The sequence below is a fragment of the Cydia pomonella genome, chromosome 2 (assembly GCF_033807575.1).
Source record: "Cydia pomonella isolate Wapato2018A chromosome 2, ilCydPomo1, whole genome shotgun sequence".
NCBI lineage: Eukaryota > Metazoa > Arthropoda > Insecta > Lepidoptera > Tortricidae > Cydia > Cydia pomonella.
In genome coordinates, this window is record NC_084704.1 from 10,600,525 (window position 1) to 10,624,222 (window position 23,698).

General features: G+C 34.7%; 1 protein-coding gene across 2 annotated transcripts in view; it reads right to left on the reverse strand.

Annotated features, from left to right (window-relative positions):
- The window catches only part of LOC133533934 (PAS domain-containing protein cky-1-like), a 139,444-nt gene extending 116,110 nt beyond the window's left edge, over positions 1-23,334 (reverse strand). For both annotated transcript variants that reach the window (XM_061873031.1, XM_061873025.1), the window contains exons 1-2: positions 22,880-23,334; positions 9,838-9,948 (exon numbers count right to left, since the gene is read on the reverse strand). In XM_061873031.1, the coding sequence (XP_061729015.1) occupies positions 9,838-9,869 (32 nt within the window). In that variant the 5' untranslated portion in view covers positions 9,870-9,948; positions 22,880-23,334. The remainder of the gene's footprint in view (positions 1-9,837; positions 9,949-22,879) is intronic.
- Between the last annotated feature and the right edge of the window lie 364 nt (positions 23,335-23,698).

The following is a 23,698-nucleotide window of genomic DNA, read 5'->3' on the forward strand; positions in this document are numbered from 1 at the left end:
CGTAACTGGCTAGGAAGGCAACAGTCCGTATTGTTAGTACTTACCTATATCAGTACTCGAGGCAAGGCCGATTTAATTAATCGATGCATACCATTAGCCATCATTACAATGCATAATTAGAACAATATGAGTATGGATTTTTTCTCGAGTTTCATAGTAAAATTAAAGTTAAAATATATAATTATATATTTTGTTTTTGTCTACACCACCTGCCTAAACACTGAACGCTGGGCGAACGCTACGCATTGCATTAATTAACACATTTTACGTAATTATGTGTCTACAAATTGTAAACGATTAACAGACCAAGCCTCAGAATTCCGAATGTTTATGACTCTCAGGCTAACACAATTGATGCTGAATTTCTAATAATTAGATTAAAGAATAGTATAAATCAGGTTTTGTAAATCAGATCAATTATTAACAATAATTTGATAAGCATTCTCTAAAACAAAAGGCGGCGAGACAAAAGCTTGATCTAAGCAGCATAAGAGCACTAGAAATAGATCCATCAATTAAGCCGGATCAGGCGTGAGTGGACTTTTGATTGATCCATCAATACGTACATAAATCCATTACGGTACCGATGCGCCTGCGGTTAATTGTGTATCTATGGACGTCTGCGGTCGCTTCCTGCGTGAGTCCCGTTCCTTGTTTAGATTTCGAAAATATTTGGATAGTGAAGATTGAAATGCAGAATGAATATACCTAGTTATACGTGGCTGTAAGTTTTAAATTTAATATCTTTGTACTGGTATTTAAGAAAATAAAATTAAAATAGTTCCCGTAATCGTGATAGACGTGATAAATTATTTTTTATTGATACGTTCTTTTTTAGGTATGTGAAACTCATTTTTAGGGAAACGTTAAATTTTATTCATATACATCGAAATATATCACAACACAACATTTACAACGTTTAATCTTGAAAAGTATAACTCTTTCACCAACATCATCCAATTTTTATTTTATTTGTATTTTTTGATGAGTACACAAGATTTGAACTCAGCATTTAGCAAGAAGATATTTAAAACTACTATTTACTATATAGATAATTAAACTACGAAGCACTGTAACAATGAAACTTCTCAAAATGGAAATAATCTGGTTTCATTTGTTAAATAAAACTTATTTCGAACCTTTTCTATTAGAAACACAAATAAAGTATGCTTTTGTTAACACTGATCAAACTCTGAGTGGTGAATATGTAGGTAAAAATTAACAACTTTTACTATGAGGTCAACCTCAAAATCGCAAAAAAAATCCGTATTCTCATTTCTCATACATCATTCTGTGAATCAGAGTCTATATAGATCAGCTGATTTTATTTGGCGATTTCGGGGTTGACCCCATAGTAAAAGTTGTTCAGTAAGTATGACCTACATATTCACCCTTTGGAGTTTGGTCAGTGATAAGAAACGCACCCTGTATATTTATGGATTTATATAAAAAATAGTGATAATTATAAATTATAAGGTATGTGACATGAGATATACTATAGGTAAAAGCATGCGTACATCATTACTGATGTAGTTAAATAGTAGATTCTTAACCAAGAGATGAAAGGCACCCTTTTCTGTCGAGGTAGTTTATATTCCGAGACTGAAATGATGCCTTTTACTCGAGTTAAACACTCTACTTTTCATTTCGAATACGAGGAAAGTGCATTTATAAAAAAACACGGCTAAGTATAAACTCCAGTACTGTTTCTTGAGCGTACTTTCAATTAACAATTTAGGTAAAAATATCGTTATTTATGGAATGGTAAGCTAATTATCAGAATGGAAATTGTACAACAAATCCATCGCAAACCTAAATTTTTATTGCTTATCGTAAAAAAACGGACTAAGGACGGAGTATCATTTTCTGCACACTTTTCAGGACAACAATGACCCACTTTCAGAGCATGACAAATAAAAATATATAAATTAACACTTACAGGATACGGCTACAAAATTACAATCTGTCAGACCTCATCATTTTGTTATTTTTAATTCCATTAAAACAAACCAGTTACGAATAGGTTGATCCCCTTAACAGATTAAAACCTAATCAAATCCGATGTAGCGTTCATACGTATAATGAGTTACAATGATCTAATTAGACTGGGCAAGTACAAGTACTCTACACGCGTGCTGTCACAACATTCCTCCTATTATATCGTATCGCGCAACCGACTGTCATCTGTGTGTCAAAGATATGGTACAGTCGGGAAGATTAGTAATATCACCGACAACGTGTCGTGATTTTGTTACAATGTTCCTTGTATAAAGTACTATAACAAAGTAGTTATTCAAAGAATATATTTGTTAAATTCTGAGATTGTTATAATACCTATATACTGATCTGTGAAATTCTTGTATGAAATTCACGCCATTAATCACTTCATGATATCGTTAGATTACTAGGTTCCATGATGTGGCCAGCCAAACTATCATTTCATGAAATGATGAATTCTAAGATCTGGCCACGATATTAACATTTTTTTTCCAATTAGATTAGCTAAAAGACTTGTATAATTGCGTACAAATGTACCTGTCAAACATTTTAATTTAAAAATCAGACCCTTCAAAAGCTGCTATCTCACTTCCAATCGACGCGTTAGTAAAAGATAGCAGTGGGCCGTCTAGTTCTGTTATCATGAGATTTTTCAGTGTTGCTATCTCGTTTAACGTTACGGTATTAGTGCGAGATAGTTGTATGGATGTTTCTGATACGGTTGTTGAATGATTTTGAATAGGCCATGATCGGCTTATGGCTTATCAAGTGGTACATCGGTACCACGTGCCGGGATTAAACTCCTACGTTATATGAAATCTGACATAGGTATGGCCTTCTTATCAGCATTGTGTATAATATTCAAACATAATTGTTCTTAAATCATATTTGTCATTTATATGCGTGTACATCTAAAATTAAGTAAGATTTTACATAAGCATCAAAAACAGTATACATAGGTATTTATGAGTATGTTACAAGAACTCATTACACTTATGAGTATGTTACAAGAATTTCAAATCTTGAATTACCTGTCATTAATCTCTTTAAAAAACCAATTATTACTTGATTCATTCATTTAAATAATGACATTACCGTAAAATGGGGGAGAAGGGACAAAACAAAAATTCAAACCTCGATAAAAGTTACATTTTAAATGTGGCACGTTGATTGTTCTACATAAAAATATCCCAGTCGCATGAATTTAAGTTTTTTTTTTTTATTATTATCTGTCGTTTCATTTCATAATTTCATAGAAAAACACAAAATAGTAGGAAATTCTAGCTCACCCCGTACTTGGGGTTAGTAGGCATAGTACTGAGGTGAGTTGGAAAAATTGCTAGGGTTGACACTTTCGGATTATGAACATTACAGTAGCTTGACTTGTCAAGAGAATATTTTATTTACGTATCGATTTTATGTTTTATTTATTTATTTTTATTTATGTTGTTTTATTACATTTTGTTTGTTCTGGCCTAGTGGTCCCCGGTTCAAATCCTGGTAAAGGAATTTATTCGTGTGATGAGCACGGATTGTTCCTGAATCATGGGTGTTTTCTATGTATTTAAGTATATACATATATATATATTAATTATATATCATTGTCTAAGTACCCACAACACAAGCCTTATTGAGCTTACTGTAGGACTTCAATTTGTGTATAAATGTCCTATAATATTTATTTATTTATATTTATGAAATATCAAACTTTTTCGCCACTACACTAACGGGAGAACCCGTTATCGTCAGTTCTTCAAGAGCCTGCTGTTTCAAGAGTTTATCATATATAAAAGTAAACTTTTGACTACTCATGTAAATTAACAACCGTGGTCTACAAACACCAGCTCATCCCTGTATTATCCCTATATACCCCGTTTGTTACACCGACTCTCCCCATCTATGACCCGTCTGTCCGTTGTAGTTCCACACCTCAAATACGTTTATATCGTTTTTTAGGGTTCCGTAGTCAACTAGGAACCCTTATAGTTTCGCCATGTCCGTCTGTCTGTCTGTCTGTCTGTCCGAGGCTTTGCTCCGTGGTCGTTAGTGCTAGAAAGCTGAAATTCGGCATGGATATATAAATCAATAAAGCCGACAAAGTCGTACACTAAAATCTAAAATTATTTTTTTTTGAGGGTACCTCCCCTACACGTAAAGTGGGGTGAATTTTTTTTTTGCTTTAACCCTACAGTGTGGGGTTACGTTAGAAAGGTCTTTCAAAACTAAAAGGGGTCTTCAACAAACATTTTTTGATAAAGTGTATATATTCGGAGATAATCGCTCCGAAAAAAAAAAATGTGTCCCCCCCTCTAACTTTTGAACCATAGGTCCAAAAAATATGAAAAAAATCTTGGGAGTAGAGCTTAAGAAAGACATTAAATGAAAACTATAGCGGACATGATCAGTTTAGCTGTTTTTGAGTTATCGCAAAAAGTTTCCCCTTCATAGTAAAAAGACTTACTTGAATTAGGTACTGATTATGCAAATTTGCCTATTTGTTTAACTCGCGTGAAAGGTTCCGTTTCATCCCTTGGTTAACAATTTACTATACTTTAAGATCCAGTTTAGCTTATTGTGACGGAAGAGTAACTACGGAACCCTACACTGAGCGTGGCCCGACATGCTCTTGGCCGGTTTTTTTTTATATGTTAAAACCGTTAAAATATATCTTATCTTTGTTTTTTTTATTTTAAATAAGCCTCGTAAGGTCCTTACAGTTGGAATAAAATATGTCGGAAAATATAATTAAATTACTAAAAGACCAGTACCCCTAGTGTAATTTTAGTCGATAGCGAAACGTGACGTACGCGTTTGCGTTAAGTCTCATTTTGTATGGGTTTTTGAACAGCGCGCCAAGCGGGACGTTTTGGAAAGTCAAAATCTCATACAAAATGACACTTAACGCAAACGCGTACTTCACGTTTCGCTGTCGAAAATATTTACACTAGGGGTACTGAAGTGCCCGTGAGCCCGAAAGTTAAAGTAACAAATAAAAAAAATAAAAAATACATTATTTTACTTTATAATAATTTCTGGTCATAATGGTAAAGAGTGCACATGATTAGAACAATAAATAAAATAATCCAATTATAAAATAATTAAATTTGTGTTTTTTTTTGTCAAAACATCGAATAGCAAATCAGATAAAGGGCACGCGTTTTTGACATAAAAATACATCTCCAAATTTTTAAGTGGCCAAAACGCGTTTCGTTTCATCGGACATTATGGGTTTGGGTACGTGCACAGGTACGTAAGGTACTAAATTAATTTTATTGTAAAACATACAAATAACGATCATGTTTACAGATATATTCTGGCTTTCTTTAGTACTAACCAACATTTTAATGTACCATTATGGCCATATTGGCGTTGTGTGCGCGACGCCTTACCGCCGTAATGGCCTTACGCATTACGTTATTTTAGTGGTTTGGGACGAACAAAAAAATTGAAGACAATTTGAGTTATGTAGGGAATGTCGGCGTTATCCGTAAGTTAAAGCGTTTACAAATAAAAATTACCATTTCGTTGTTTAATTAGCTATAAACATATTTGAACTTGTATGGTACAGCTACCGCGTGAACTCTATCGCAGGCCATCTCGCTCGCGCTGATGGTGCTATCGAGAGGGAATGCGATCGAGTTCACTCAGTTCCTTCCTAGCGTGAATATCAAATGTCAACTCATGGTAGCCGTGCTAAACGTTAAAATCTTAAAAAATAAATAAATAAATAAATATTATAGGACATTATTACACAAATTGACTAAGTCCCACAGTAAGCTCAATAAGCCTTGTGTTGACGGTACTTAGACAACGATATATATAATATATAAATACTTAAATACATAAACACCCATTACTCAGGAACAAATATCCATACTCATCGCACGAATAAATGCCCTTACCAGGATTTGAACCCGGGACCATCAGCTTCGTAGGCAGGGTCACTACCCACTAGGCCAACCGGTCGTCATCAAATCTTACTTCCTCAGCTACTGCTTCGAAGTAGGTATCTATTTAAAGATTTTTAGATACACCATAATTGGCACGCATTTTACCTTTGAAAATATCTAGTCACACGGTCGGTATATTCTGGCACACCCAGCTTCTCAGTAGAAATACGCGGCAAATTAAAAAAAGCGGCGAAATACGCGAAGAGTTGCCCTTCTTTTAAAAAATTTAATATCGCGCCTTTTTCTATTGGCAAACTGGGTAATCTAGAGAGACCTTTATGTTACCGTCTACTCATGCGCACACAATGGCACAATTATAATTATCAGTTTTTCAAATCGTCCAAAATTTTACTCTTATTATCCTCCTTATACATCGTGTCATTCACGAAGACGAAGGCTCTCGAAATGTCATATTATTAAAGTTAAGATTTGACAAATCTGCGCGTCTTCGTGGATGACACGAACTATATAGCAATGATGATTGAGTAACATGTGTAAAATCTAAGACAATTTCGTGCTTCGAATTTGACAGGTAAACGAGATGGGGCTGTACAGCTCCATACATTTTGCGGTAACTCTGATTGGTTAAAAGTTGACGTCTGACAATTCAGTGACCGCATTATATGCCGTAGTACAGCGCCATCTGTTTTGGATATCAAACTAAGGGGCACACTTTTTCTTAGACTTTTACACGATACGACATCGTGTCACATTGCGACGTCGTGTAACGTTGCGACGTCGTGTAACTTTGCGATGTCGTGACGCAACACGATACGACGTCGTATTGTGAGCACTATACGACGTTATGTCACGTTGCGACATCATAACGTGGAAATTTACGTCACGCGACGTCGTGTTGTGCCAATACTCGACGTCGCAACGTTACATGACGTCGCAACGCATCGTGCCACGACTCGGCGTCGTATTGTGTAATTGTTGAATTCCCCAGTCTGAAGCCATTGGAATTAGCATAGACATTCGTGGTATGTTTCGCCATGACCCGTTTCCAAATTTCCACGGGACACTATATTTTACTATTTACTTACTTTACTTACGTAGTAGACACTAATTTGACACGTAAGTTACAGCGTTCTTAAACTTGAGACATGATAACAACCCTAATTGATGACGCGTTTTATTGTCGTTTAGTCTAGTTGAGGCTAGTATCTCTTAACGTTTTTGACATCAAATTGGTATATAGTTGAGTTGAAGGATTCTATAAACAATTCAAACCGAGAATATTATCCTTAATAGGTGATTGCGTGAGGTGGCAAGCACAAGCCCTTTTCTGTGCTATCGAGTGTAGTAAATCGCTTAAGGGGCCGTAAGTTCAGAGAGCGGCGTTTTTGAAAAATCGTACCGCTTTTTTACCAAAAATTGAGTAAGCAATCTTGAGGATGTTCTCTCGTGAATTCATCGATTTGAATCCTGATTTATTGACTTTCACTGCATCCAAAAAAAACACGAATATAGCACTATTTATACACAAAAGCTAAAAATATGAAGCTTGCTTCTAAAAATGCGCAATTTTATTTATGAGGGCAGATGTTAAAACTTACAACAAATTAAAATTCAAATATCATGTATTTGTAGCCACGGTCCCGAACACGCACATCACGCTTACGTTCAGTGAGAGTGAGAGAAGAACACGAACCTACGGGGCCTTAACCATCTTTGCCTTAATAGTATAATAATTTTATGGTTACATGTACGGGGTCCATGGGTTGGAAGGTCAGATGGCAGTCGCTTTCGTAAAACTTAGTGCCTACGCTAAATCTTGGGATTAGTTGTCAAGCGGACCCCAGGCTCCCAAGACCCGTGGCAATGTGCCGGGACAACGCTAGGAAGAAGAAGAGAAGATGTACGGGGTCCATATTAGTTGTTACTTTGAAAACTATCAGACTTTTAAAGTTAGGTAACTATTTATTTATTCTTAAACCTCTCGTTGTTTTGGATTTATGTCAAACAAAACCTTAAAATATATCTGATGCTCGTAAAATAAGATGGAACTCGAAAATATCAGTCAAATGGATCGTGCCTTTACGTTCATTGTAATAAGCAATTATCGCTTGACGTGGATTCTTGAGCGGCCCGGCGTCACCTATTAGCAGCAGAAGTGTTAACAGAACAACTGTTCCGAGATCTAATTTGATTTGAATTATACAAATAATCTGTACATGCATTTTGTCCAGGCTGCGTTTGCGTGAGATTAAAATTGTAATTATGACAAAACGTTTTATATTTTAGGTGAATATGTATTATCTAGGAAATTGTGCAAGTTCATTATATTTCATATTATACAGTAAAATGCTTCTGTCAATTTTATGTCACCGATTACTTACTAGGTTACTCATTACTCACCTGGTCTAGGTTACATTTTGAAAAACAGTGATAGTGATACGTAACAGGCCGTGTAGCCAACGTGCAAATCGCTTACGCTTCGTAGCGATCAAAACGCAACTGTCACTGTCGCACTAATATGGAAGAGTGATAGAGAGACACAAAGCGTTTCGTTGTCGAAGCGATAGCGATTGTCACCTTGGCTAGGCCGGTAGCTTCGCTGACAGCACCAACGACGAGGCGTTCTTCCATAGGGTATTCTTTTGGTCTTACGTTGTCCATCATGACAGTTTTAATTTAAGATTAGTAGTTTTTGGTATGAAATAAACAGATTTTTTTTTTTAGTTTACAGGATTTTAACTCGTAGTGTGGCTGGTATATTTATATTATACAAAAAAAAATATTATGATTTTTACTGAGAGTTTTTTAGTCCTATCAATAGAAATGCCTAGGTTCTGAGACATGTTAAATCGTCTATTTAATTAAAATACCTCATATTTATTTATGTGAGTTTATTACCGATAGTATATGTTATTTATCGCTATATTGTTTTTTGTTTTATGTTATCTATTCTGTTGTTTTGTTGAATACCTGCACCTACTACTGTTTCTGTTTAACCTGATGGTTGACTGGTAGAGAATGCCTTTAGGCATTAAGTCTGCTTTATGTAATTTATTTTTTATATTGTGAAACAAAGTTTAAAGATTCTGATTTATTTTATAGACATTACATTTATTAGACATAGATTTCAATCTAAATAATGATGGCGCCTATTACTGAGTAGCTGCTACAATGAAATTCTAACATCATTCTTTGAAATGGCCGCTAACGCACTATTGCTAAAAAATGACGAAATGTGCGAATTAATTTCATAATATTGGTCTTCTTAACTACGTATGTGCCAAAAAGTGCGACAAATACCTACAATACAAGATACGATCACTATACAGTAAGTCATTGCTTATGTCATGCTTATGTATATTCTTTTACACATGTTTTTATATATTTAAGTATAACATTTTATTTAAAATAGCATTAACTTTTACATTAACTATGAACATCGCATTGAGAGATAAATAAACTTAACTAAACTACACTCATATAATGTCTTAAGATAGTTTCAATGGAATTGTATTGACGTAGAGCTTGTAGGTACTCCTAAATGTTGTAACGTGCGACGTTGTACTTACTTACATTTGGGGCCATTTGAATCCTGGTTGTTTGAATCGGTAACTACAGAACCCTACACTTAGCTTGGCCTGACCTGCTCTTGGCCAGTTTTTTGTATAAAGTAGTTCACATCTTCCACCTAGCCAAGTATCTGGGACTCCCTAATAGGTAGACGTATTGGATACGATTGAAGAATACCTGTACTTACTCTAAGCGTTGGTGGTAATTTTAATGTTAAGCATTGCATGTCGACGAAGATATCAGTTTCCCTTGGATTTGGGATGGCTAGAAAATATGGAGTGAGCGTCGGCCGACTCTTATGTCAAGCATTCAAGTATGGCGCTTTGTAATGTGAGTCATCCTGAAAGGGTTTACTAACCTGGTGAACATGTTGTGTGCGTGGCTGCTCATGTGTGTGTGGCACGCTTTGATCAGCGTCCCCCCGCGCCCCTCGCGCTCGCATCATTAACGAAGCCCCCACTGCTGTCACCTGTCGACAGAGATGACCTCTGTATTATAGTATTTAAGCTGAATTATACAGGTTTTCGTCGAAATTTTGTAACATCATTTCAGAAATCAGAAATCAACGCATTTATTCGTGATTACCTAAAAAAAAATAGTTTACCACGAAATGTATACCTACATATATATATTTTAATTAATTTTAAGTCAGAAATAACACAAAATATGTTCTGACGGGTGTCAATATTTAAGGCAAATGTAGTAATATGAGGTAGGTTTGATATTGTCGTGCAAAGCCATCGCTACAGGCCATTAAAACAGGAGAGTGACCAGTATTAGAAGTCACATTGATTATAAGCTAACGCAGGTACCTTGATACAATTCATGAGTCATGTATTTAAGAGCATCATACTTAAGGACGGAAACAAAATTAGAAAGAAAAAATGTTTAAAATAAATTAAATTAAATTAAAATTACTAGGCTTAGATTTTTAAATCTAAAAAAAATCAAGAATTAGATCATTTTCAAGGAAAATGTTCTAATACCTAACTAGTAGCTATTGGTTTGTCTTGAAAAGGTTCTGGAACTGCCAGTCCGAATATGGAGCGCTAAAAATTTTTCATTAGCATTACGATGCTTTGACCAATCGTTGCTCGGCGATGCATCGAATATGGGCATAGGAGGAGTGTTATGACTTCTGCTTATTAAAGTAATAACTGACCTTATTGGTCAAAGAAGACGAGGAGCTGTAATACTTGCTACTTCTATAGGTAGAGGTTTTAAAGCTGTATTAATAAGGTACAAAATACAAGGTATGTTCTATTGTTCTAACTGTGGAACAAAACAAATTATTTTATTAAATATTTTCACTTGTGTTGTTTTAAGTAGCAACACTCCAACATAAATAATGAACTGAAACAAATGTCATATATAAAAAAACAGGGATTGCACTCCGGGAGTGCCGGCAGAAGAGAAAACTTGAATATTAACGTTGTGCATTTTTGATATTTTGGAATTGTTAGGGAGTAATTTTGCACGAGTTGCTTTAATTATCAGTACAAAAACTATCATTTTTCAATACCACGTGGGTGGCAAACAAGCATACGGCCCGCCTGATGGTAAGCAGTCACCGTAGTCTATGGCCGCCTGCAAATCTAGAGGTGTAAATGCGCATTGCCGACCCTATTACTATTGTTGTTGTTGCTATTTATGTGGTTGCTAATATTCATACAATATTCATTTACTGCGCTATATATATATATAACATTTAAATTGCAACACTTCAGTACCCCTAGTGTAAATTTGATCGACATCATAACGTGACGAACGCGTTTGCGTTAAGTCTCATTTTGTATAGGATTTTGAGTTTCCAAAATGTCCCGCTTGGCGCGCTCTTTCTAAATCCAATACAAAATGAGACTAAACGCAAACGCGTACGTCACGTTTCGAAATCGAATTTATTTACACTAGGGGTACAGAACTATTACAATTAGTTAACATTTAAAAGTTTATCTCTCAGAAAAATCAACTTCCATCCATAATTTCAACGACTCTTACACCATCATCATTACTAGAACCATTAAGGAATTTTTCGATCAGGTCACGTGTCCATCTTACGAATTTTCAATCTCCCGAATCTGTCGGTCACGTGACCTGTCGCGAGTTTAACATTTTTTCCCCATTACAAAAAGTGCACAGCGCCGCTAAAGAAGTTTTCACTTCAAAAATGTGACCAAGGCCCAGACAGTGCTGGAATGCCTGTAATCGAAACAGAATGTCTGCAGCTTCGAGATAGTCTAAGAAAAAAACGTACCCTTAGTTTGGCATCGAGTGCTGTACTGCGCTATACTCGTATCTTGTGCGGTCACTGTATTGTCAAGCGTCAACTTTTGTACAGCACCATCTCTTTTTCCTGTCAAAGTCGAAGCACAAAATTGTCTTCGATTTTACGCATCTTGCTCAATCAATGTATATCTATTTATAAGTAAAATACAACCACTTTTACAATATTTTGTTTGTAGGTACTGCTTTTAAACTATTAATTTCACTTTTTAGTTATAAAAGTAGAATGGGTTTATGCTCTAAGTCATTAATATTTTTGTCTACGTATGTATGGTTTTCAAATAAAGCCCACGCAATAAATAGTTTAAACTAAAAATCATTAGAACCATAAAAAAAATAGCAAATAAACCATTTTAGAACACTTCTACAATCCATCGCCAGTACAGCTAGGCACTTGATGACGTATGTAGGTATAAATAACGTATATTATGTAACAATACACAGAACGAAACGTCATAATTACTCATAACATCGACATCGAAGTGATATGTTATCTACATAGAAACACATCTTACTAAAACGAAATGTTGACATACATTAATCCAACGTCATTAGTTTATTTTAGACTAGTAGCGTTATCTGAATCGGTTTAGCGGTTAAAACATGAAGAGGTCACACAGGCATTTATAAATAATACTGGTAGGGATATTGACCGATACTGCTATAGAATACACACTATTAATATTATACTGGAATTCTTGACTTAAAAATATTCCGCATTAAATTGTGTTGCAATATCTAATATATTATATAGTATAACAAATCAGACTTTTTTGAAGTAAAAACATATCAAAATATCACTGCGGAATAATGACGAGTAACAACTTTCATATTCCCGAAAGGTGCACTCACAACAATATTTGTTTGACCAAGAATCAACAAAGATATTTCTGTGGTAAAACACCGCATAATGACATCCAAACTTATATACTTAAAGTACTTTCAGGTTAATAGGACCGATTTAAGTTTGTGCCATATATATACAGCTGTATACAAAATAAACTAAAGTACTTAAGCGACTGTCTTCAACAATTGGTCCGAATTGTATTAAGGACCTGCATTAAGGTGATTACGTCCATTTTCGTCGAATGATTGGACACATTTTGGTTTTGGGCTTTTATTTATAAAAAGAGATGTAATTGGTGTAAATAAAGTACCTTCAAGTTGCGATGGCTGATAAATTGATAGCTGCAGGCTTGTTTTCATGTACAAGTGTTATTACTAAAGAATTTATGGGCAATGTTCAATAAACTATTATTTTGAAAACGAGTTCCTTTACATTGAAAATATGATTGAAACTTTTTTTTCATATTTTGGGTGCTTATATGAAAACATATTTTTGCCGATTATGAAGCAAGATGAAACCGTACTTATTCTTTATTAAATTGTATCCTGCATACATATATCTTAGGACTATACATAAAGTCAGGATAACATATTTCAAGTTAGTACCTATTCTATATGCCTACTATCGATATTCTAACTTCACGCAGACCCTTTTTCGACACATATTTAACTTATTCTTATCAGAGCCATCAGAGTCCAACTTCTACGCATTTAGCTTAAATATTATACCCAATAACCTATTGTTCCTACTACCTACTAGAGTCACGGCTAGTACCATATTGGCATATTGCAATCCCTACATGGCTAGGACCTAATGACCTATGACATTTCAACCAGTAGCCGCGTCCTTCTCTAACGCCGCGAGGTGGAGAAAGATAGACGATCACCATAATAGAATATCGGATTGTTTGTTTTATTCGATTTGCGCGATTCGGTGTCTACTGTTTCATATTGTTTCTGAACGTCAGTGTAATTTGGAGTTCCCATGGGATCTGCAGGAATGTTTTACTATTCATGTAGATTATATTAATGATGTTACCTTCTCCACACACCTATAATATTTTCTATGAAATAATACTTTGAAATATTCTTCTTGTACCATGTGCAAATATATATATATATATATATTACTTTACTAGAAAGAATGCCACAAATATCAACAGTATGACAAAACCCTTATTCTATAAATATTCTTATCTATGAGACAAAAGGTAAAAATATATTTTGAAAATAATTTTTACCCACCTAGAAATTATTCCAGAGACTTTTAACTTAAGATTAAAAATAAAAATATATGGCAGTTATGCACAAAAGTAATAAGAAGTAAGAGAAAACAATAATTTATCTACCTATTTATATAGATACAGCGGGTTGTTTGGAAGGGGAACCTCCAACACACTATTTCTCTGCCTACCTGACCCCAAAAGTTAATGCTAACAATATTTACCCCCCATTTTGACCCCCATTAGCACCCTTGGAAGGACTGTTTACGAAGGGTGCACGTGGTAAGTAGAGGTCGAATTAACACCAGCGTTTAGCGGTTACTTACGGGGTGGACGCAGGTGGTCTTTGTTTAAACGTTTTTGGTGCATTTGGTGTGTTTTAGGTAACACTGTATTTCAGGTTTACTTGCTTGTTATGATTCCTTTGTAAATATGTAGGTATTGTCAGTAGAACGATCGAGAGGATATCGATGTACTGTCAAGGTATAAAATAACGATACGGACAGTGTCAAAAATATGTAAACACTACCTTAATGTTTGGGGCAATGAAGGCGTGTATACGCATTTTTGGCACTTTGTCCGTGCCGATATTTAATACCTTGACTGTACATATTTCATCAAAATATACTATAAAATAACAATGCTAAGGTACGCATGCACGTGCACGTTACGAACACGTATCCAGTGTGCACAGGCCCTTAAAAGGTAGTCATAAAAACTTCTTAGTTTATTTTGGAAAATGGAACTTCATAAAATTTTAGTACTTACTAAAACTCAGTAAACACTGTATTAACATCCTCCTCCGGTCCTCTGGTAATATTACGCTCCTATACCTACTTGAAATTTAACATGTTGAGTTGTAACAATTATTTTAATGTGTATTTTCAGTGTAAAATCTTTCATGTAGGTATGTGTATGGAAAAAAGTCAGAGATGTGCCTATTCCTTTCTATCGTTGTCATAGTGAAAAACTTGTGATCACGATTTTGCATTTCCTTTATTCCAACTTTACCAAATTCTTACGTTCCACTCAAAACTACAGCGTGTATTTTTGATATGTATGCGTATGTATTAAAGGGTAGTTAGTTAAGGCTTTAATGAACACACTTGCATAGGTTTTATAAAAAATGGACTACTTTTATTTTTCCATATAAAATATTTCATAATTAAATGTATCACTAGTTTGTTAAATCAAAACGTCGCATTTAATGACGCGACATCACAAGTTGTTCGAGTTACATTGCCGCTCGAAATATTTTCAAAAAATAATTATGCTCTGGTAGTTAAGACTAAATTAAAAATTCTTTCAGAATTGTTTTATAGCACTAAAATATATCAAAAATACACACTGTATAAATTAAGTGCGCTCTGCGATTTCATAATAGTTGGTTACGGATCTGGACGTAACATACGTTACTCTGATCCATTCGATATCATAGGATACGATTGGTTTTACGCACTATGGACCTTAATCTCAGTTTGCTCGTTTACTTATTTTACGAGTAGATAACTAATAAAGATACTGGCGGGCCCATATTCACAATTCCATCACCGTCCCGGGTCGCCTGTGTTTGAATATCCACATTTCACTAAACGATCATCTCCGTAGCCTAATCGCCGCCATTACGCTGCCAGAACTAATGCACCGTCTTATCATAATTTCAATCTCCGGAGCTGTGTATGACAAAACTCAGTTTTCTTACGGTTATTAATTTCTAACGCATAGCTGTGCTACGTATTGTAGTTTACATTAAAGTAGTTAGTTCAGTCAACTCTGTGATGTTTAAAATAAAATTATGGTTAGGTAAATGTAGCAAAGGTAACAGTAACAATTTCTGAAGTTTCAGTTTAGATGAATATCCTACTACATTTAGGAGAACATTTGGCTACATTTGGAGGATATTTCATTATTGTGGATAATGAGAAACCCTAAACTTAAGTTTTTCTTTGAAGCTCAGAATGACCTTTATATGAAAAATCAATTTTGAACCGAATTTTCATAGCTAATTGTAAAAAAATAAACATAACTAGAAACTTCCTAGGGTAAGGTACTCATATTACTTTCAGAGCATGGAGAATGAAAAAGCTCGGCTCGATTTCCCTAACAAAAAAGTATATATTGTCCTATCGGGAAGAAAGGATGGAACTTGGCATGCATGTATAGCTTATGTTTGAAACAAAAAAATAGAAGGGGAAGCAACTTGTCAAGTGGATGCTTCCCCTCCATTCCTCCATTTTTGAGATAATGATAAATTCATTCCTTAAAAAATCTTTCTGTTAAATTCGAGATCTTCAAGGATGACAAGCTTTAAAACGGTACATTCCACTTTAGAAACGTGTAAATATTATTCGTTATTTTTTGTCTTTTAGCGTTACTTCGCTAAGTATACAAGCGCTCTTCTTAACAAATAACCCCGATGTACCTATATCATATCCTGTTACAAGTAATTTGATTGATAAACATATCAAGAACCTTCTCATATTCAAACAAGCGTATAATAACTGTATTATACACTCATATAAAAAAAACGTTTTAAAACTGTTCAACTGTAAGTACATTATCACTTTTCATGTTTGTGTTTTTACTATACCACTGATTCTAATTACTATTAAGATTCATTTGTTTCAATGTTAACGCATAGTACACAGATATTTACGCGGTAGTCATACTTAGCGCACAATTTTGTGTGGTACCTTATTTTCGTGTACCTATAAAGTATATAATTTTATTTTTATTTATTAAATGTTGACAAATTTTAAATTTCGAATGATTTCAATTGGATCGCGATTTGATAATTGAGAAGAAATATTACCAATGTATTAATATTAAACACAATCACTGAATGCACGGACAATATTTAACTCAGAATGAAATTGGGTTCTACCCATCAAAAACTTCATAATAAATGTAAATATTAAATATTCTACTTAAAATAAATGCAAAGCCTTAACACAGCCTAAGACAACCTTAGTTCACTGCTTTCAATATGGATACTGTGATTCGTAGTTAGATTACAGATTACAATCCATTACATTAGTCACTCGAGCAACGATGACTAACATATATCCTGGTCGGGATCGAACCCTGAACCTGACTAACCGTTTTCCCATGCACCAATTAATATATGCAAAGATGATCTAAGATTTAAATCACACTTATGTATTCATAACTTCAATTTTAATTGATTCATTGACTTAATTTTTTTATTTTGTATGTGAAGAAATTAAAGTACCATTGCTTTTTATGTACCTATATAAATAAAATGGGTACTTTGAAAGATATCGATCACACAAAATGAGATTTTTTCAAACTGACTCCTGTTTTACTCGTCGTAAATTACGTACACATTAAATAGAAATCTCAAAAGCTTTCATCGATTATATAGACGTACAATTGTCCGAACGTACAATCATTACAAAAATAGCTATTGTCATTCGATAGACTTCATTGTGATGCATCAGGGAAAAGAAATCTCGTGGAACGGAGCGTAAAAAAGGGCAAGTAAAAAGCAAACGAGATGCGCCTGCGAGCGTACGCTAAGATCTCGGTCAGGCGGGAGCCGACTTCTTTTGTTTCCAGTCTCGAATCAGCCAGTGCTTCGAATCTAGATGCTGTTTCCAATTGTTTTTTTCTTTTTCCCTCTATGGCTTTTTCTTTATTGTCTTTGCCTTTAAAAAAACAAAAGCCCGGTGGCTTATGGCTCCCCATTGATATGCGACGTTCGAATTGAAATTTAAATATTTGCTCGTGGATACTGGACGGGCTTCATCTTGAGTATTTTGTTTTTAAGAGACGCTGCCATCTTCATATTTATTATGTTATTCGGGACTGCAATGCGTTGAGATACAAGTCGATTGTAAACGTACGTGTACTAGCTATTCGTAAGCCAAATTTTATATAACAGGTAAACCCTATATTGTATTTGTAAAATGGTGAAATAAATATTAAATAAATAAATATATTATTTTGGGACAATCTTACACAACTTAGTCCCACAGTAAGCTTAATAAGACTTGTGTTGTGGGTACTAGTACTAAAACTTGATAAATACCTAAATACATATAAAACACCCAACTAAGGAATGAATATCTGTGATAAAAAACAAATAAATCCCCATACTAGGATTCGAACCAGATACCGTAGTTTCGTAGGCCGCGTCACTATCGACTAGGCTATATCAAATTAATTTCTAAAAACAGTTTTTTAAACTTGTTTCTATAATTAATACCTATACTTAGGGCCAAAACGAGATGGATTTCAAAAGATACAGTGCGTATTTTAAACTTAAGCATGTCACCTATTTAACCCTAATATTTTTTGCCTGAATCTACTGAAATAGCTGTTTATGAAGCAAAGTCCTTAGTGGCGTTTGAATTTCTACATTCAAGAGTAATGAAAATGGGTCGGTTGGTAATTATACAGGGTAAACCGTCTATTACTGGCCACCTTTCAATAACTGGCCACCTTTACATGTCTTTACATTTACACCACATACATTATTTTTTTGACGAAGTAACTGATTTTCATTAAAAACATAATTGGAGTAACATTTTCCATACGAAACTTTTAAAAAGCAATGTAATTTATCCGAATCATATTATTATATGTAGGTATAACACGTTTCTTTCTAAATTAATCACAACATATGCAATCAAGAAATAAGAATTATTGATGTTTAAATAAGCATTTCAAAATTATGATAAGGGGGTCGATAAACGGCTTTCAAAGTAATCTAATAATCATTAATATGATTTTAAACGTGTCAAAGGTGCTTTCGCAATTAAGTACTTTCAATTCAGAAATCAGCATGAACAAGTATCAAAAAATGTGAACGTTTATCATTTATTATGACATAATACATTTAAAAATACTTATAAAAAAACGGAATCGAATTAGTTACGCACACGTAAAAGTAATCAGTAGGCGATAATCTGACCCGTGACCTTTCACCCAGCCGAGTGGATTACGACCGTTTATAATCAGCGGTGGAACACTTTTACACCATCACCATTTTTCTCACATGTGTGCAGTACAGCTTAATGCAGTGGGCTCAGTTAAGCCGGCAGAGCTTTTGAGAAATCGCTTTTAATTTTACTCGATCACAAAAAAAAAAAAAAACACGAATATAGGTATCGCACCATTAATAATTTGTAACTATTTTTCACAAAAACTATTAGCGTGAAAATTGTTTCTAAAAATGCGTAATGTTATTTTTGATGGAATTCATTGGTTACATTTTTTGATAAAAATACGAGTAACAATGTTATCCGCGATCCCGGGCACGCACGGCCGTCCGTTCAGTGCTCAGCGAGCTGCGTTCGTAGAAGGACCTGAGTCACTGCACCTTAAGCAGAACACAAGCCTTATTGAGCTTACTATGGGACTAGGCCCATTTGTGTAAGATTGTCCCATTATATTTGTTATCATTTATTTATTATTAATGAGTTAATTACCAAAACGATATCCATGATTAGTATTATTTTAATAATCTTGTATTAAAATGTGTACATTATGTATAACCGAATTCTGATTTTGTTAGTTTGTGTACCTATATATATTTAAAACATTTTCGACAGTACAACCAAATAGTACCTACCTAAATAATAATCCAACATGTAGATAAAAAGTATATACCAGACACACAAGACATAAGCAATAAAATGTTCACATGTAATAAAATTTGACAAGCACCTGCCTTCCACGCAACCCATCGTCAGCAAAAACCGATGCCGCTGTACAGATACTCTGTGGGCTCTGTGGCACCGCGACTTAAAAACTATATCCGGTTGGCGACCGGTTCACTTTAGGTATTTATTTGCATCTATCTAGAGCCTATCAATTATATTTGATCGCCACCTATTACGGTACGCCTTGTGATGTCGCATCAATTCTGAAAGAGAGTATGTACGTTTACTTCATATCTTAGTTAAGCTTTAATGTTGATGTATTTAAATGATGTTACGGTTTTTAACTAAACATTGCATGTCTTACTTAATTACTATGATACATTTGTCTTATTGTTGGTACTATTAGCAATTTTATTGACTAACAGTTAATTTTAGACACTGGTCTTAGTAAGAGTCATGACTTTGCCTAATAAGCTGATGGTGCTATATTCTCATCCCGAGAAAGACATATTGTGTGTAATGAACACGGATATTTATAGGAGAGACGATTGCAGTAGAATAGAAACTATTATAGGTACCTAGGCATGAAACTGTCAGCGTTATTTTGAAAAAATGAGTATATTTTTAGTTATTATTACACGCTTTAAACATCGACACACGTGAATGAAGCTGCAACGGCGCCATTTCCTTCACCGATAAATGAGACAAACATACCGCCGCTTATTTTGGCTCCATTTAGACAAAAAATGGCCAAGAGCATATCGGGCACTGTAGCTGCTAATGTGTATATAAATAATAATAAATAAATAATAAATAAATATTATAGGACATTATTACACAAATTGACTAAGTCCCACAGTAAGCTCAATAAGGCTTGTGTTGAGGGTACTTAGACAACGATATATATATATATATATATATATATATATAATATAGATATTTATAAATACTTAAATACATAGAAAACACCCATGACTCAGGAACAAATATCCATGCTCATCACACGAATAAATGCCCTTACCAGGATTTGAACCCGGAACCATCGGCTTCATAGGCAGGGTCACTACCCACGAGGCCAGACCGGTCGTCGTGTATGGTTTTACAGCCGCTATTGCAATAAATACACAACCTCTCAAAGTTTGCGAATACATAAATAAGTATGTATACTATATATCATGATCATCGTAAGCCTGCCCTTGCGTCATACAGTTTAGGTAAGGAATTTTGTAGGTATAAACATGTTAGTTGCTTGTCTACTACGTAATTATAAATAAGTAGTTTTCCTTTTCACTTAGTTATATATACTTGTATCGTGATTGTTTTAATTTTCCAGCTTCGGCTCTCACTAAGCTAAGCCAATACATATGGACAGACATACACAAGGGCGTGAGAAAACTATAAAGGTGGCGACTGACTTGTAACATTTCGGTGTAATGCAACGTGATACAACCCGAGCATTACAACAGTCAGTGCAGCGAGCCGAGCCGCTCGACGCGAGCACCGCGTGCTCCACTCGGCTGTCGGTTTTTACACGAATCCCTTTGAGTATTACAAAGGTGGCGACTGACTTGTAACGATCGCCGTGAACGATACATTACAAGCAAATGTTACAAGTCAGTCGCCACCTTAAGGGTTCTATGTTAGCTTCGGAGCCCAAAAAAAGTAATGTCTTTATTGCCAATTTCTACTAAGTATACAAGAAAGACACAATACTTAAGTATCAGGCGATTTAGTAGCGTAAGTAGTAGTACCTAGTAGTAAAACACTTTATTGCACAAACCAAGTAGAACAAATAGCGAATACTATAAATGTGTACAAAGGCGAACTTATCCCTTTAAGGGTAAGTATATTTATAAGAGGAAAAACTTCTTTTGTAAGTAAGTAGGTACTATGTTTTATTTACCATCTCTGACAGCAAACATTCGTAAATGCAGTGACCATAGTCAAGGGTTAGATCTTGACAAGGTGTTATTTGCTAAACACAAACGAAAACTTATTGAGTACCGTCATTTGCTTGGCCTATTTAATAAGAAAAAAGTAATTCAAATGCTTAGTTGAAGCACTCCGGGAAAGTAACGGTTGAGTGATAGATATCATTAAACAAGAAAATTGAAAAATTGACTCTCTCATACAATATGTCAACATCAGCCAGTCAAATCTATGAGAGTCAATTTTTTTTGCGATTTCGGGGTTGGTCCCATAATAAAAGTTGCTCAGTATGACCTTATACAACATGTACCCACCCACCCCACTTTCAATGGCTGGTGTAACACGTCGCTAATAACTTTTGTGCGCATCAAATGCGCAGTCAATACATGTATCGATAGACACTATTACATTGAAATAGAGTACCTATGTATTAAATTCTGTTTGTTTTATCCCTCGTCCATGAAATTACTCCCCGATTGAATTCACTTGACGACGGCGTTGTCAGACTTATATATGTTTTACATGCTCGGCTCTGAGCCCATAGTATGATTTTGGATAAGTCTAATCCAGGTCAATACAGTCATTCTTAAAAAAAACTCAGGTTACACATGAAACATTCAATTTGTGTCTAGTATAATATTCTACTTTTGTGGTATTTCTCATAGGCGACAAGGCAAAACTAAATGTCATAATTACTGAATAGTAAAGCAAAATGTGAATTTATTATTATATGTATTTGGTAAAACTGCTTCGCTAAAATGCCCATTAAAATTTGTAAAAATTGTTTTAAGTTATACGTGTTAAACGTCTGACTAATGTTTAGACACTTAAATATGAAATTATTCTGAGCTATAATAGGATAGGTCCCGATTATTTTGCTTTAACTCAGAACGTCGCTATTTTTTACAATTCATAAGGTTTGTAATTGCTCCAGGAATTTTCATAAATTGATTAAGCTTTGAAAGCTTAGATTAAATTTATATAAAATATCTTGCAAAATTGGCTCTCTCATACAATATGTCAACATCAGCCAGCCAAATGTATGAGAGTCAATGTCTGTCTGTTGAAAATTAAAATATATGGTTATATATAAAAATGCAAGTGGTTTAGTATAGTAGTAAAAATGCAGTCGAGACATAAAATAGAGCTCATGTAGAGTACTTCACCGGAGTGAACCGAGTAGTAGGTTTTTTTTTAATTCCTGAAAATAATATTACGTACCTACGTTTATATTACTGTTATGTTAATGTTAATTTTTTCATTAATGTGTAGGTCATGTCATCTTTAGTAATTAACTTAATATTTTGATTTTGGTGTTCACTGTTCAACGAACGGTGTAGGTACATTTTCTTCCCAACTGGTGCCTGTCCAGGCGACTTCTAACTTGTTGTTGTTTAAATAATTAGATACATAAGTTAGGTAAGCAAAAACATAAAAAGTAATGTTAAAAAATAAAAGGGGATATTTGAGTAGAGAAAATGTATATGCTTACCGTTTTTATCTGTACAACAATCCTTTACTACAACCATCTAATACACTCAACAAATTCAAATATATTCCAAAGTCCACACCTTATCAGTTCACACCTACTAGTCAAGACTGCCCTTGTAATCACTGAACGAAATTAAACAGACCTAGAAATCCATTAGCACAAATTTAGGCACTCTTCACGCCTATTTTCAGTCATAATTGATAAACAGTGTCACAACAATAAAAACCTTATCAATTTACTAAACAACAGCATGCATGAAATCAGGCCTAGGTCCCATTTTGAAAAGAAAATAATGAAAAATTGGAAACGCCAATCGGCGTTTCGGATTCAAATTCGGAACTGTCAACGAGTTTGACAGGTCGCGCTTGCGCAGACGCGGGCGAACGGGCGTGCTGTGCGCACGGGCATCGGCGCTACACTGAGTTCGCGCGCTTTTCGACTAACACAGCCTCTCAAGTCTCACAGTATGGGATGCATTAGAACACGATGTTCGAAAACTTACGGATACGATATCACGTTTATCAAAACTTGACCTTTGACTGAGGCTTTGACAGTCCCAACCATATTGTTGCACTGTCATGAGCGTGCGCTTGGACACATGCGTACTGGATGTAAGTATTTCAATAATTCATCTTCTTTTTCGTTTTAATTTTTAATGGTGATCAGCTGACTAAAACATATAGGGAGTAGACAGAAAAAAAATAGAAAAAGCCAAACGAACGGAGTATTGTAAAGCTATTAACAGTTGCATAGTTTTTCATAATAAGAAAAACTTATTTCGTAATGCTACTTGATAATAAGGGAAATCTTGCGTTTATA